The following is a 16,802-nucleotide window of genomic DNA, read 5'->3' as shown; positions in this document are numbered from 1 at the left end:
TGGAATTTCTTTAAATTGGTACATGTTCTTTTCGGCTGGTCTAGTTTTTCTTTAATTTCATTTACCATCTCTTGGATGTGATCACTTGCTGTGGAAGAGCGGCGGCGCAAATACCTGTAAGTGAAAACATGTTAATCAGATCCAATAACCACCAGTCAAATGAAATGAATTCAAACATGAATGCTAATCTAGCAATTCCATGTTTGTGGGAATTTGATATAAGAGAATCTGTCCACCATATATAGATCATGTCATCGACGTCGTGGGCCACATCTTCTAGCCTTGATAGCCACTCTCTCACTGCTGCTTCGCTTGCTTGTTTCATCTCTGCATCTTCGAGCACAGGTAGGATTGATGCAAATGTCGTAGAAAGAAATCGGAGATCGTCAGCAACACTGGCCAACCAGCCCGCATTGTCTTGAATGATGGTGCCCAAGCTCTCCAAAGCAACGGTGCTGAGTGCATGGGCCATGCTGCTGATGGGAAGAAGAGGAGAGAATGGTGAGAGATAGAGATGCAGAGCTTTGGTGTGTGTATATCTATTTAATTTGTGCCCCTTTTTTTATAGGCGTTGGAAGAGCTTACAAGAGAAGCTTTTGAATTGTTCATGTATTACCGCTTACAAGAGAAGCATCTCAGCTGTCATGATTTTTTTTATTTTTTTATTTTTTTTTCTTTTTAATATGGATCATTGGTCTAGATTTTTATGTGAGTTCTACACCATTTACGAAATGATGATGACTCTTCAAGAATCCAAACCGTCCAATAATTTACACAACCATCTGAAAAATTGCACCAGGAAGATACTATTAGACGTGATTTTTTGAATTTGGACCACTGGTTATTTTACGTTTAACCATCTATTTGATTGCCATTAGTCGTATGGTTGGCACTGCTGGATCAGTGTGATTTGCAGAGATAGCCTCCATTGGAAATGGGACCCACATTTAATATCGTCTAGATAATGCAAAACTACTATAACCGTTTGATTTTTTTAAATTTTAGTAAATACACGTAAATAAACAATTATTACCTTTTTCACTGTTTCGAAAATACCCCGGCATTTTTCTTTGAAAACTGGTCTTAAAGGATTAGTTTAAATTTATGGCCCCACCTCGATATACATGATATATCCACGCCATCCATTCTTTTGATTAGAACATTTTAAGGCATGAGACTAAAAATGATGCAAATCCAACACTCAAGTGACCTACACTAAAGAAAACAGTGGCCTCGCGGAGATTTTAAGTGTAGGTGTTCAGTTCTCTTTTTCACGTGGTGCGATCCACTTAAGCTTTGGATTTGCCTTTTTTTTTTTTTTTTTTAATGTTTATTTTTAGTTTATACCCTAAATTTAGCTGGTATATATTTCACAGATAGACGGTATGATTAAGCCACATACATCACGTGGGCCTTTTATATATATATATATATATATATATATATATATATATATATATATATATATATATATATATATATATATTTCACACCTCAGTTTAAGTAAACATGTTAAATGAGCATTGGAACGATGAGAAAATTACTATGAGAATATAATCATTATATATTGTGATGGGTTGTTTGATTTTCTAATTGCAAATAGTAATTCAAGGTAAATACTTAATAATTATTTAAATTTCTAGCTGCATTTTCAAGGTGGTGTTGACCGCAGCATTCATATATAGCACTCTCACGTTAGTCATCTGAGTAAAAAAAAAAAACAACATTTGTGGGGTCCATCATGGTATATGTGTTTTATATATATTGTTCATCCCTTTAGCTCGCTCATTTTAGGTCATGAGCTAAAAAATGAGACAGATGTAAAGCTTAAGTAAATTACACCAAAGGAAATAATGGGAATTGAGTTTCTATCATTAAAAACTTTTTGAGGGCCCTAGAGGATTATGCTGATATTTTTTCCACTTTATCTACAACCTTATGAACTTTTTGAGGGCCATGGAAGATTAAGCTGATTTTTTTCCCTTTTATCTACGACCTTATGAACAGGGTGGATGGCAAATAAACATCAATGCGAGCCCAAAAAAACAAAAAAGCTACCAATGGTTGACATTTTAAAATCATTAATTAATTCTTCCTTAAGGTGTAGCCTACTCAACCTTGGGATCTGCTTCATTTTTTCCTCAATGCCTAAAATGTTCTATTAAAAAGGTTGGATGGTGTGAGTAAGTTGCAAATATCACAATGGGGCCCACAAGTTTAAATCACTAACAACAAGGTTTTTGTGGATATCGAGATGTGATTCTTTACTAATTTGAAATAAGTGATATTAGTCCTAATTACTTTTTTTTTTAAAAACGTTTTTACCGAGAAGGTTAAAAATCAAATAAACCCGTGTTTAGGTGGGATTAGGGGTGTACATCAAGTCGAACTGAGTCGAGCTGGCCTCAGCTCAACTTGGCTCGGCCACTAGCTGAATTCAACTTGAACTCGGCTGTTAAGTTGAGCTGGGCCAGCTCGAACTTGGCTCGAATTCATTTCCGAGCTCAAAAAACCGTCTTGACTCAGCTCGAACTCAACTTCAAACTGAGCCAAATCGAGCTTTTTCAAGTCGAGTTGAGCGAGCTAACCGAGCTAGCACGGTTCGTGTACACCTCTAGGTGGGATTTGGAAAATCAAACAGCTCAAAGAGTCAACGTACACTATTTTATTTGGAAAAAACCTCACGTCCAACCGGTTGGACAGTAAGTTTCGTCCACCAAGCTAATAGCTTCCAATACGTCAAGAGTGTGTGAAATCTAAACTGTCCAATATGTTGAATCACCACGAGGATTAGTATATGTAAAAATCAGCTCCATCTGTTCATTTGATGGGCCAAAATTGTATTTTATTATTTAAAAGCATAAAGACATTATTTTCCATTGTGTGACCCATTTAGCCATTGAATGGGAATGATTATTACATGAGCTTTTAAAAATGGGGGGGACCAACCTATTGAACTGTATGGATTATTCATAAACACCATAGGTCATAATATATCTACTGCACGGATGGCAATTAATAGTGTGTAACCCGGAAACGGATTGGCTACTCCCCCTGACACCAGCCAACGGCTGGTAGTCGGTGCTATGCAGGCCCCACCATGATGTATGTGTTTCATCCATGCCGTCCATATATTTTTAAAGATTATTTTACAGAATTATTCTAAAAATTAATATATCCAATTCTCAATTGGACCACATTAGAGGAAACAGTGTTGAATGAGGGTCGACCATTAAAAACATTTTGGGGGCCATAAAAGTTTTAGATCAAGCTGATATTTGTTTTTTCTCTTCATCTGTGACGGTATGACCTAACCAAAATATTAGATTTCAAATAAACATTATAGTGGGCCTTAGGATGATTTTAATGGTGGATATCCAATGGATATTGTTTTCATGTGGTGTGGTACATATGAGATTTATATTACTCATTTTTGGTATAAAGTCATAAAATGATTTTTAAAAATTGATGAACGGAATGGATGAAACACATACATCATTTTGGGTCCCACAGAGCACCCCAATCCGTTTCCGTGTAACCCGTTGTTGTCGGTAGAAGAATTAAATGATACCTGGTCCGCATCTTTGCACGGTGCATATGCGTTCTCAAATCTCATAATTCGGGAGCATGATTTGGTAATCCAAGACATTGATAATTGATTGTAGCTGTGATGTTTCGTGGTTCAAATTCTTCTACTTTTAAATATTGAGTTTTTTTTAGTTGAATCTAGATTCTTGTTGTATTTCTCTTTTTAACCGTTTATTTTTGTGCCACTAATCAAAGAATTAATATTTTTCTATCAATAAAATATTTAATATAAAATCTATCAATTCTTGTATACAACAGATCAATGATCTGGATTGCATGATTATAAGCAGGACTTGTCATAAAATCGATGTATAATGTGTAAATATAAGTGACATGTATCATATAATTCCTCTTGGTGGGAAAGAATCTTTCTGTTGATGAGGATAATGGTTTGACCAAACGGCTTGATTATTGTCATAGTTCACCACCATTTGACAATGGTGGCCCATGTATCTGAGCCACCTAAGTTGTGGGGCACGTTGTGGATGGAGCATATCTCTAAAATCAACGATCAAGAAATCTTAACTGTCCAATCGATCAATATTTAATGGATGGTTAAAAGTAAAATATTGGGTAATCCAAATTCAAATGAAAAAACAGAAAAACCAAAAAGATGGTCAGTATCATCTGTCAGTATCTTTTTGTTACACTTCATATGCAGATGGGTAAGAAATTTGGACAAGCTGGATTGGTTTCCAACAAAGGAGCATGAGGGATTTTAAATGTTTAAAAAATATCGGACTGGGCCGGGTTACCAGGCTTGTGGATGACTGAGTCCAAGTCCAGCCTTAAATGAAAAACAGGCTGAAAGTATAAGCCCGAACCCAGTCCTTGGGCCTGATAATCCAGTCTAAGCCCAGCTGAGGTGGGCCTAGCTAGGCTAGGCCTAAAATGTCCATAAGTGGGCCCCATACACACGCACATGTGGGGACATGCATGCACTCGCTGAATTGTGGGGACATGCTTATAACTGCTCCCTAAAGTAGGGTTGGGGCAGTGTGTTGATAGTCGTCCATTATAAGTAAGTGGGCGCCATACGTATGCACATGTGGATGTATGGATGAGGAAAGATGAGATGTGAATTCTCTCTTCCTATCTCTCTCTTCTTACTTTTTTTTTTTCTTTTTCAAGTGGTGATGGCCAAAGGGCTAGATTTTAAAAGAATCTTTTTATTTCTTTAGAATAGTATCTATTTATAAAGAGGAGATAGGATTTTAGGGAGAGATACTACTATGTTGCTCTAGCTTATACTATATCTAAAGTTTGTAATCTTGTATAACTATGTACTAGAATTTTTCTAATCATTTCACTTATTGTGGTCATCTACCTTTAATCCAATGCGCATACAAACATAAGTGGTAGACCACAAGATCTCAACTCAAAATTATCATCAAGAATGACTAAAACCTTTTAATGGTTAAAACAAAATATGATATTTGCATTTAGAACCTTTCAAGTGTTTGTGTCAATGAAAAATCGCTTGATGGATGGTTCAATTTGTGAGTTCTCATCCATTATAATATTCCTAATTAATTAGCAGATCACTTGTTGGATCGTATAAACCTCAACCATATTCTAATTCATAAGCGCAACAACACCCGTATATGAATCAAGCAAGCTAAAGCACATTAAATTATACATTTGATCTACTCATATGTCATTGGGTCTCAAAATTAATCAAAGCAAGTACATATACAAGTCAATCTAAATTAGGCACGTTGAGTCATCAAATATAGAGACTTCAGATGATCTTTTGATGCAGGTATCTAATGGGTCTAATAACAATATCATATATACGTAGACACTAATACTTTTTTGTAAGGTAGGGTAAATGCACCAACTCGTCGTCAAACATAATGATGGAGACCTCTCAAACTCAACTTTACAAAGACGGTAGGGGAAACCTTCTCCTTTAACTTATATACATGTATGATTGTATTTGTAATTGGTTATCATGACAATAATAACATGTCTGCATAGGTGTCACGCCCCGAACTCGGAAACCGGGCTCACAAAATTCCCGATCGCCGAATCCGGCGCCGACAGCCTCCGTAGAACCCCATTTTCGGATCCCGGCACCCATTCACCAGGTTCCGATCCTGGAATACTACAAGGAGGATTTCAAGTCATCAGTCTGATTCATAATGAGCATAACAAAAGCATAACCCACAAACAATAACAACAAGAACACCACCACAAAATCCACTATAATCAAAAACTTTTGAGTACAATGCGGCAGAAAGGGGAAATACAATGCAACAAAAGAAACAAAACTCCAGAAGCTCGGCTGCACGCTCCAACTATGGCCAGACTATGGCTGCGACTGCGTCCTGGCGTCACCTGCACGCATCAATCGTGCATAAGCTTATAAAAAGCTTAGAGGGTGGTGTAAGTGTGTGCGTAATATAAACATACTCAAAATGCAAGGTCAGAGTAATGCGGAAATCATGGTAATGAGCACATGAATGCAATCAGTCGTGCCAAGGCTATGCGGTACAAGGTATGAATGCTATCGGCCATAATATGGCCATGCGATGCGAGATGCAACTCAAGCATGCCAATCCTCATCATGTATCAGTACAGTTCTCATTCTGGATAATCACCGGGGTCCAATACACTCCAAATGGCACTGTCGCTCTCCTAGCCGCACAGTCCAAGTAAGCGTAAAAAACCTCACTATCCGCCTGATCAATAGTCTGCCAATACCTATCCGGCACGTCGATAGCGGACCCATTCACGAGCTGGTCAAACTCAGCCTAGTATTGCCCCCTACCCTCGGGCGAGTAAGGCCACACTCCTTTCCAACCGACCACGACACAGTGGGAGACGCGGCCTCCTGGTATTCGGCCCTCGTGCGCTCATATATCCACTCGGTCTCGACATTGGAGTCATCCTCTGGTACCATCGGGTTTAGGGATTTTCACCCAGGGACATCTATGGTGCCCGTATGCTAGAACCAAATATTTTCGGTCTCCAATCCTGCCATCCACGATGTATCTGGGGAGGCTATGGCCCTGATGTCGCTAGGGCATACAGTAACTACAATCACACAAATGCAAGTGCATGAGTCATACTATCAGTCATGCAACAGCCCTGAATATACCATGCACTTATATGAGGCAACCCCGCCTATCAGGGAGCCCATAAACAGTCTATCCAAAGGTAAATGCTATGATCGGTCATTCCTCACATCAGGCATACATATGGTGCGAATGATCATGAATCATGCATCTATATTAAACATGTAATAAGAGATGGGTTCTAGGTATAATGGAGATGGGCATAGACGGCCTACTTACCATAATTTTAGGCCTATCAGTGGGCCTTAGGGATAGTTATAATGCGGACATTTAACCAACATTATCCATTCAATGTGGACATCAAACCAACATTGCTCCCAAGGCATTGTCGCTATGAGGGTCAACACATAAACCATGAAATGGGCCTCATGTACATCCCATTGGGCCTCTAATACATCAAATGGGCCTCATGCATGGGTCTCGTATACATATATCAAGGTAGGCCTCAATGACGGGCCACAAATGCATCCACATGGTCCTAGTCACATGGGCCTGCATACATCCCAATGGGCCTCATAAAATGGGCCTTAAATTATCTCCAAAATGGTTGGACAGTTGGATGAAACACATGCATCATGATGGAGCCCACACTAATAGAGGGTGCGGTTTACAATACTTACCTAAGTGGGGCCCACCAAAATGCTCATTTTCTACCCAGCTTAAGGCCCAATATAACGTTTATTTTCCACCCAACTTAAGGCCCAACATAATATTTATTTTTCACCCAAATTAAGGCCCAACATAATGTTTATTTTCATCCAATCTATTCATAAAGTCACGTGGGCCTGGATAGGGCCCACTGTATTATTTATTTTCCACACACCCCGTTGATAGGGTGGTGTGGACCAAAGGCCCACCGATGATGTTTATTTCCATCCTAACCCGTGGATGGGTTCACGTAGGCAGGGAGCCCACCGTGGCGATATTTGGCGTCCAACCTGTTATAAGGTCATTGGACCTTGGGGCGGATGTGGGGCCCACTGAAATGTGTTTCACAAATCCAGCCCAATCATTGTGTGAGTCCCACCTGACGGACGGTCCATACCAAGTTTCAGTGACATCCAAAACTCAGGTAGGCCCCACCAAGTGATTTCATATGTTTTAGGCATGTCTTCACATGATTTTAAATGATGTGGCCCACCAGAGTTCCATATACAGCTGAATTTTGGCATGGACGGATAAAATGTGGGGACCCATCAAATGTACGGTTTGGATGGGAGATATGCATCAAGGTGGGGCCCACAGCTGGGGCCGTGACCCCCAGCTAAACCGTCCGCTCGTCACTCAGCAGCAGCAGCGCTGCTGCCCTTTTAAAAAAATTTATTATTATATTTTTTTTTTGTTTTGGGGCCCACCAAGATGTGATTCACAATCCAGCCCATTCATTGCGTGTGTCCCAAAATTTTAATGGTCCAAGTCAAGTTTCATTTGCATCCAAAACTCAGGTAGGCCCCACCAACGATTTTATATGTTTTAGGCATGTCTTCACATGATTTTAAATGGTATGGCCCGCCTGAGTTCCGTTTATGGCTGATTTTTGGAGTGGACGTGTGGCCTGAGGGGACCCATCAAATGGACGGTGTTGATGGTTGAAAGCACCAAGGTGGGGCCCACAGCTGGGGCCGTGAGCCCCAGCATGTCCGTCCGTCAGCGGCCACCACGCTGCTGCTGCCTCCTTTGTACTTTTTTTTTTTTGAAACAAAACAATTTTTTTTGTGGATTTTCTATTGTAGGGCCCACATCAGTCTGATCCGACCCAGCCATGGGATTCTACGACTCATGATCGATGAAATGAGACCAATATGCAATGTGTTGTTGGCGAATGGAAGGGTCAAAGTGGGTTTCAATGGTGATGCGTCTATTTCCTATGGTATGGCCCGCTTGAGAACCGGATTGGTTCCAAAGTTTGACTCAACGTCTAAAATAACCCAAGGAAGAGGATAGACGGATTGGATCAAATATCTGAATCAAGGTGGGGCCTATGTGAATGGTCCACCCTAAAAGTAGCTTTTTCCTTCCCTTTTTTTTTTTGTATGCTAGTACACATCCATGCCAACGTCCCCTGGACGCTGGACGATACACTTAAACACATTGCTATGGTGGGTCCCACGTAGATGTGGCCCACCATCATATATGGATATAATATATATTATATATATGATACATATTATATTATATATATATTATATAAAATATACATATATATATATATATATATATATATATATATATATATATATATATATATATATAAATGCATTGGGCCATCCAAACAATGGATGGTGTGGATCATCACCTGCAGTGGAGTGGGCCACACCGTCTGGTGTAGATGGACGGGGTAGATGTAGCACATATTGGTGGGATCCACACCATTACAAAGAGAGAGAAAGAGAGAGATAAAGGGAGATATACGGTGAGATAGAGGAACCCCGCCACTATGGGCCCTCTTGATTAGATCACATACATCCAAATGGGTCCCACCAACAAGTGGGCCCTAAAATTTAAAATAATGGAAAATCACCCACCTTATCTTCCTTTTCCTTGCTCCCTTGGACTCCTTAGCTCCTTACCTTCACTTTTAATGGAGGTTGATGGACTTTTGATGGTGGGGATGAGAGATGAGAGGGTGTAGATGGAAGATGGAAGGTGGACCACACTTGAGAGAGAGAGAAAGCTTGGACGTGAGGGGGGGGTGAGTTGCTTGGGAGAGATATGAGAAATGAGAGAGAGAAAGAAGATATGGAGGGGTGAGGTGAGGTGATGGAGTGATGGGTTGGGTTGAAAAAAATGTAAAGGTGTATGGTTGTTGTTGAAATTTGGAAAAGAGGAGTGGTGAGGTGGAAAGAATGGTGGACTTTTGGAAAAAGAGGGAATGGGTGTAGTACTTGAGGTAAGGTTGCATTTAATGGTTAATTAATGGGACTAGTTGTGTAGAGATTCCCTCGAAATCCGCAACGCGCGGTGTTTCTTCGAAATAAACGCTGATCGGCATCTTCTTACCTGGGTATCGGTTCGGTGCGCAAGTCACGGCGTTGGAACCGCGGCGACGGCGCGATCGTCAAGACATAAGTTTCAGATCGAGCCGACGTCGGTGCGCGGGACCTGGCTTAGGATCGTGCGCAAACACCGAATACGGTGCGAAGGTTGCCGGAATTTGACCGGAAGGACCGCGGAAGCTAACGGAACAGTACGGATTAGGACACGGGTCTTACAATAGGACTCCCGGTCATCTTGATCTATAAAGAAGATCTTCGATTTAATTGATAAGATCATCACATATGATTTTCAAGGCACGAACAATAAAAATTGTGTATATTATTATGATTAAAATTTTAGGGTTTATGTTGCACATGTAAGGATTGATGCAGAAAGATAGAAAATTATTCACTTGAATATAAACTTAAGGCGCAATATAATAATGTCGTAGTTTATAAGGCGATATTCGCACCCTACCGATATTTAAACTACTTTGCAAGAGGGTTACAATAAGTCTGCTTCAAACACTTTCTGCTAGGAACATAACTAGGACTTAGTTCAACCGAAAAATAGCACTAGGCAGATAATGTTAGCATTGTGATTTTATGTTTTTTTTCTTTTGAATTCGGATTACTGGCTAGTTAAGATTTAAATTGATTTAATAGCTATTGGTTGGATTGTTGGCATTGCTTGATCAGTGATTCAGTGTGATATTAGAAATATGCTCCATTGGAAATGGGACCCACATTAATATGTTCTAAATGGTGCAGAGCTAACATTGGAACCTAATAGCTGGTCAACATGTAGTAATTTATTAGGAGAAAAGCTCACGTCCAATCCACTGGATGATAAGTTTCCGTCCACTAACCTAATAGCTTCAATATGTCATGTGTGTGTGAAATCTAAACTGTCCGATAGGTTGGCTCATGATCATGATTACTGTGTTTAAAAATGAGCCCCATACACTAATTTACTGGGCGATGATTTATCTTATTATTTACAAGCGTCCAGATATTATTTTCCATTTTGTGGGCCATCTAGTCAATGGATGGGAATACTTATTTCAATTTCATTCCAATGGTGGGACAAACCTATTTGACGGCATGGATTTCTCAAACACACGATAGGTCATAAGATATCCACTGGACGGATAGAAACTTTCCGTACAACCTGTTAGATGTGAGCTTTCCTGTTTTATCGGTTGAGGAATTAAATGATACCTGGCCCGCATATTTTCACGGTACATGCGTTCTCATATCTCACAAGTTGGAAGCATTTTTTGGTAATCCAAGCCATTGGTCTATTGATTTTAGCTGTGGATATTGCTTGAATCAAAATTCTTCAGGTTTGAAAGATTCAGATGATCAATATTAAGACCTTTTTCATTTGAATCTAGATCCTTGTTGCATTTCTCTCCTTAAGCGTTTATTTGTGGACCACTAATGAAAACCTTATCATTTTCCTATCAATAAAATATTTGATTTATCAGTCTATCCATGCTTGTATACAACAGATCAATGGTCTAGATTGCATGATTATAGGCACGAATTGTCATAAAATATATGTATACTGTCGAAATATGAGTGCCATATCATATAAATATAATTACTCTTGCCTGAAAGGAATCTTTTTATTGGTGAGGATAATGGTTTGACCAAATGGGTAGATTCTTATGATAGTTTCACCACCATTTGGTGGCCCATGTGCCTAAGTTGTGGGTAGGGGTGTACACGAACCTGGCTCGCCCGGTTAGCTCGCTCGACTTGGCCCGAAAAAGCTTGACTCGGTCCGACTCGAAATTGAGTTCGGGTCGGGACAGGCCATTTTTCTCAGCCCGGCCCAACTCGATTCGAAACCTGACTCAACCTGACCTAACTCGGCCCGACACTACTTCGCTGATTTAGGACCGTAGGTTATTTTTCATTTCAATACAAATTTCAGTAATGCGGCGGTCGTATGAAAAAAGATATTTTCTGATTTTTTGTTTATATTAATTGGAACTTAATTTGAATTATTTGTGTCACATGTATGATTTCTTATATTTGCCTATCATCCGTTCCACTGCTAGGGTATCAAAGTATTTATTATTCCATATGTTAGTTATAAACAACTTAAAAAATGGGGAAGATTCTTTAACTATACACATGGTGTAGTTGCAGCAGCTCAAATTATATAAATAGTTTAACATAAACCAACAATTTGATTTTTCCTTTTGAATTTGGACCAAGTGCTACTTTACTCCCAACCACCCATTTGTCAGCCATTAATTGAATGGTTACAATTGATTGATCAGTGCTATTTTAGAGATACAGCCCATCTACAATAGAACTCACAATTTGGATGATCTGGATAGCTGAACATCAGTGCCACAATGAAGAGGATAAGTCATTATCATTTTTTAAAATAGTGGAAAACTAACATAGAAGTCATTTTCCCCTCATTCATTTATAGCAAGTTGATGGACGGGAAGTCAGAGAAAAGAATAAATAGTGTTTTTATTACTACAACAGGTAAGACGTTACTTTCACTATCTTCAAAATCGTAGCCTTAGGATTCCTTTGTGTCAGGATGCAAATAGAACTGATCACCTATTGCAGGGTACCACACCTTTGTTGTATTCATTTTGGCACATATTCCATTCAATCTTATTTTGGATGCAAATGACTTTAAGTTTTACTATTGGAATACTATCATGGTTAATCGGCATATAATGTCAGAAACTGACTCAAACTTAGGTTTGAAATTGGCCCGAACTCAAAGGTTCGAAACTGGCCCGAATTCGGCCCGATTGCTACCAGGCGGGGTTCGGGCTGAACATGTTGGCCCGGTGACCGGGCCAGGCTGGGTTTGGGCTGGGTGTGGCTGGTGACCGGGCCAGGTTGGGTTAAGCCCAGTTGGGCTCGGCTGGACCCTTGTACACCCCTAGATGTGGGGCACGTTGTGGACGGAGTATATCTATAAAATCACTGATGAAGAAATCTTAACTGTCCAATTGAACAATATTAAATGGATGGTCAAAAGTAAAATTGGGTAATCGGAATTCAAGTGAAAAGAAAATAACAGAGGAAAAAAGACGGGCACTATCATCTGTCAGTGTCTTTTTCTTGCGCTTCATCTCCAGATGGATCAGAGATTTGGACGATCTGGATTGCTTTGCAACTAAACCATGGGTACGGTCAAAGTCTCCTTCATTTTTAAAACGGTGGTGAACTATCACAGAGTCTATCGCTTTGCCCAAAATGACGTTGGGTGTTACAACTACCGACGGAGTTGTTTCCCATGAACTCTGGCAGAGCGTGATGGACGATGCATCTGATCTCTCTCTCTCTCTCTCTCTCTCTCTCTCTGTTCCTGCGCAAGGATGCGGGATGGGGCCCACCGTGATGTTTCTGAGAAATCTACCACGTCCACCCGTTTTTCGAGCTTATTTTAGGACATGCATGTTTCCGAGAAATCTACCACGTCCACGTCCACGTCCACGTCCACGTACACACGGGGTGGGGCCCACCGTAGTGTAGATTGATGCATGAAGCCTCTCTTAAGCATTCAGAGAATCTTTGACTCACAGACCTCTCTCTCTCTCTCTCTCTCTCTCTCTCTCTCTCTCTCTTCGTTTCTTCGACGTTTATCGCTCTCTCCTCAGATTCCTGCAATCTCCCTCCCTCTCTCTCTCTCTCTCTCTCAATTTTCCTGGCATCTCATCTCTCTCTCTCTCTCTCTCTCTCTCTCTCTCTCTCTCTCTCTCTCTCTCTCTCTCTCTCTCTCTCTCTCTCTCTCTCTCTCTCTCTCAATTTCCTGGCATCTCATCTCTCATCCCTCTCTCATCTCATCTCGCGTCATCTCATCTTCATCATCTCTATCTCTCCTCGGTCTCTTCCTCTCAATTTCCTGCAATCTCATCGGTCTCTCCCTCTCAATTTCCTGCATCTGATCTCTCTCTCTCTCTCTCTCTCTCTCTCTCTCTCTCTCTCTCTCTGTGCGTGTGTGTTCTGAAACAATGGCAGAGGCACTTGTTTCGATGGTTATGGAGAAAATTCGAGAGGCACTTGTTTCAAAGGTTATGGAGAAACTCGGAGAAGAGGTTGATTCGGTTGGTGGTGCCCAAGCAGAACTTGAAAAGATATCTTCTACATTGGAATCCATTCAAGCACTTCTTAATGATGCTGAGATTATGCAATTTCACAACCAAAGCATTCAACTTTGGTTAAAAAGTTCAAAGATGTGGTTTACGATGTGGAGGACGTGGTATTTGAGATGATTCCACCCCCAGAATCTGAATCAGGGACCCATGACGGTGACGATCGGCAGCGCAAGGGAAAACGAAAGTGGTTTTCATTCCTCAGAGATAAGGTGCAGACATTTATCAGTAAAGTCGCATCACAACGCGATTTTGCTCGTCAGATAAAAGAAGTAAGGGCGAAGCTGGATCAGATTGCAGCTGACACAAGTAATTTCAGTTTTCAATTGAATCACAGTTTCCGTGGTGGTAGTGAGCTTCACAAGGCCGAGTCTCAAACGAGTTCGCTCGTAGACGAATCACAGATTCACGGGAGGGACAGAGACAGAGATACCATAATAAGCAAGTTGATAAGCGGGAGCAGTTGTGAGGAGGGACGGATTCATGTTAATTCCATCGTAGGCGTTGGCGGATTGGGGAAGACGACTCTTGCTCAATTGATCTGCAATGATGAAAGGGTGAAGAACCATTTCCATAAGGTTTTATGGGTTTGTGTTTCTGATGATTTTAATCTCATAAATCTTACAAAAGCAATTATACAAGCAGCTGGAGGGACAAGTCCTTCTAATTCTCACTTAGACTCATTGCAAAAGCAGCTTATCGAAACATTACAGGACAAGCTATTCTTGCTTGTACTTGATGATGTGTGGAACGATGATAGTGAAAGGTGGGAGAGACTATGGCTTTCCTTGCAAAGAGGTGCTCCCGGAAGTAAGATTTTGGTCACCACTCGCAGCGAGAAGGTTGCAAGTACATGCAGTGAATCCGCCTACATGCATAAATTGGAAGGTTTATCCGATGATGATTGCTGGCTACTGTTCAGTAGCAGAGCTTTCGCTGGGAGGAAAGGGGAAGATTGCCAGGCGTTGGAAAAGATCGGAAGAGAGATAGTGAAGAAGTGTAAAGGAGTTCCTCTTTCAGCAAAGGTAATGGGAAGTGCGATGTGTTCGAAGACGTCCACACAAGATTGGCAGAATATCTTGGAAAGCCAAACATGGGAAATACCAGACATCGCAAATGGTATCTTACCAGCTTTGTTGTTGAGCTATTATAATCTGCCTCTCCATTTGAAGCCGTGTTTTGCATATTGTTCAATATTTCCGAAAGATCATGAGATGGGAAAGGATAGATTGGTAAAGTTGTGGTTAGCTCAAGGTTTCATCAAGCCGCAGGGAAGAAGAGAGATGGAAGCAATTGGGGGAGAGTACTTTGATGATCTACTGAGGCGGTCTTTGCTTCAAGATGCATCTGTAGACAAGGAACGAGTAACTATGTGTAAAATGCACGATCTCCTTCATGATCTCATCCAATTCATTACAAAGAATGAATGTTGCATCTTTGAGAATGGAAAGTCGGACTCCAGCTCTGTACTTACAGTCCGTCATTCATCATTTATTGCCACCAGGGAAACCTCCCACATTCCTGCCCCTCTATGTCATGCAAAAAAATTGCGAACACTCCTCCTGATCAGTGAATCAGCAATTCGTACCATCCCTGATAATTTATTCCAATGCGCTAGGTCCCTTAGGGCATTGGATTTCGGTGGTACTCACACAATTATTAAAGAATTGCCAAGCTCAATTGGGTTGCTGAAGCATTTACGATATCTTGACTTGTCTTATTCGAAGATAGTTGAGTTGCCGGAATCAGTGACTCATCTCCGCAATTTGCAGACCTTGATGTTGAATTTTTGTACAGTACTCCAGAGACTGCCAAGTGGGATGAGTGGAATGGTCTGCTTGAGACATCTAGAAATTGAATGCACATGGGCACTAAATTACTTACCCAAAGGGTTAGGGAGAATAAGTTCCCTTCGAACGTTGCGTAGGTTTATCGTGGGAGGCGACGTCAGAGGATGTAAGATTGGAGAGCTGAAGCGACTTGACTCTCTCCAAGGAATGCTAAAAATAGAACACTTGGAGAGAGTGGCAAGCATGGATGAGGCTAAGGAAGCACAACTGGAGAACAAGTTACAACTTCGCGTATTGTTTCTAAAAATGTCACCAGATGATGCTCTTGAAATGTCGGGAAATGGTGAGGTGGAGAGGATGGAAAATGTAGTTGAAGCCCTCCGGCCGCCACTTGCTAACCTAGAAGAGCTGGAAATTAGGGGATATATTGGTTCCAAGTTCCCAACCTGGATAGGAGATTATTCATCTTTCTCAAAGTTAGTCAAGTTGAAATTAATAGATTGCAATTACTGTACACAGTTGCCTGGGCTAGGGAGACTACCTTTGCTTAAATACCTTCGAATAGTGGCAGGTCTTGTAAAACGGGTGGGAAGTGAGTTTTACGGGAATAGCAGTGGTGGGGGCATAAACGGAGTGGCATTCCCGAAGCTAGAAGAGCTCGAATTCAGTAACATGTATGAATTGGAGGAGTGGGAGTTGAGATTAGAAGATAGAGAGATAATGCCGTCTCTACACTCATTAACAATCAGCTACTGCCCGAAACTGAAGGCTCTGCCGTCACACCTCCCGAAAAGTGTAACGTCCCTTCGCATCTGGGAATGTTACGAAATTAGTGGGATGCAGTGCTCCCTACCGCTTGTTAATTATTTTGAAGTGACGTCGAGCAGTGGGATTTTGTGGCCATTACCAAACCTCCCAAGCCTCAAGACATTTGAGATCTCTTTTTTAGAAAACACGACATGTCTCCCCTATGGATGGAAACAATTGGAGTCACTAGAGACTCTTACTATCAACTATTGCTCTAAATTGAGGTCTCTTCCTGATGATTTGGGACAGCTCAAGTCGCTTAGGAGTCTCCAGATCACGGATTGCCCCGAGTTGCGGTCATTGCCTCAAGGGTTGCAAGGCCTTACCGATCTCAAAATCGACCACAGTCCAATGCTGGCGGAGAGATGCAGAGGGGAGGATTGGAGCAACATATCACACATCCCAAACATTCAGATTTATTAG

The 16,802-nt window shown here is 41.0% G+C and overlaps 1 protein-coding gene across 1 annotated transcript; it reads left to right on the top strand.

The window, feature by feature from the left end:
- The first annotated feature begins 13,641 nt into the window (after window positions 1–13,641).
- On the top strand, window positions 13,642–16,802 carry LOC131228088 (putative disease resistance protein RGA3). Its single transcript, XM_058223918.1, has 2 exons — window positions 13,642–13,734; window positions 13,836–16,802. The coding sequence occupies exons 1-2, from the start codon at window positions 13,642–13,644 to the stop codon at window positions 16,800–16,802; spliced, it is 3,060 nt and encodes a 1,019-aa protein (XP_058079901.1).

This window comes from Magnolia sinica, chromosome 15, assembly GCF_029962835.1.
Source record: "Magnolia sinica isolate HGM2019 chromosome 15, MsV1, whole genome shotgun sequence".
NCBI classification, from domain to species: domain Eukaryota; kingdom Viridiplantae; phylum Streptophyta; class Magnoliopsida; order Magnoliales; family Magnoliaceae; genus Magnolia; species Magnolia sinica.
This window is presented reverse-complemented; position numbering and strand designations above follow the sequence as displayed.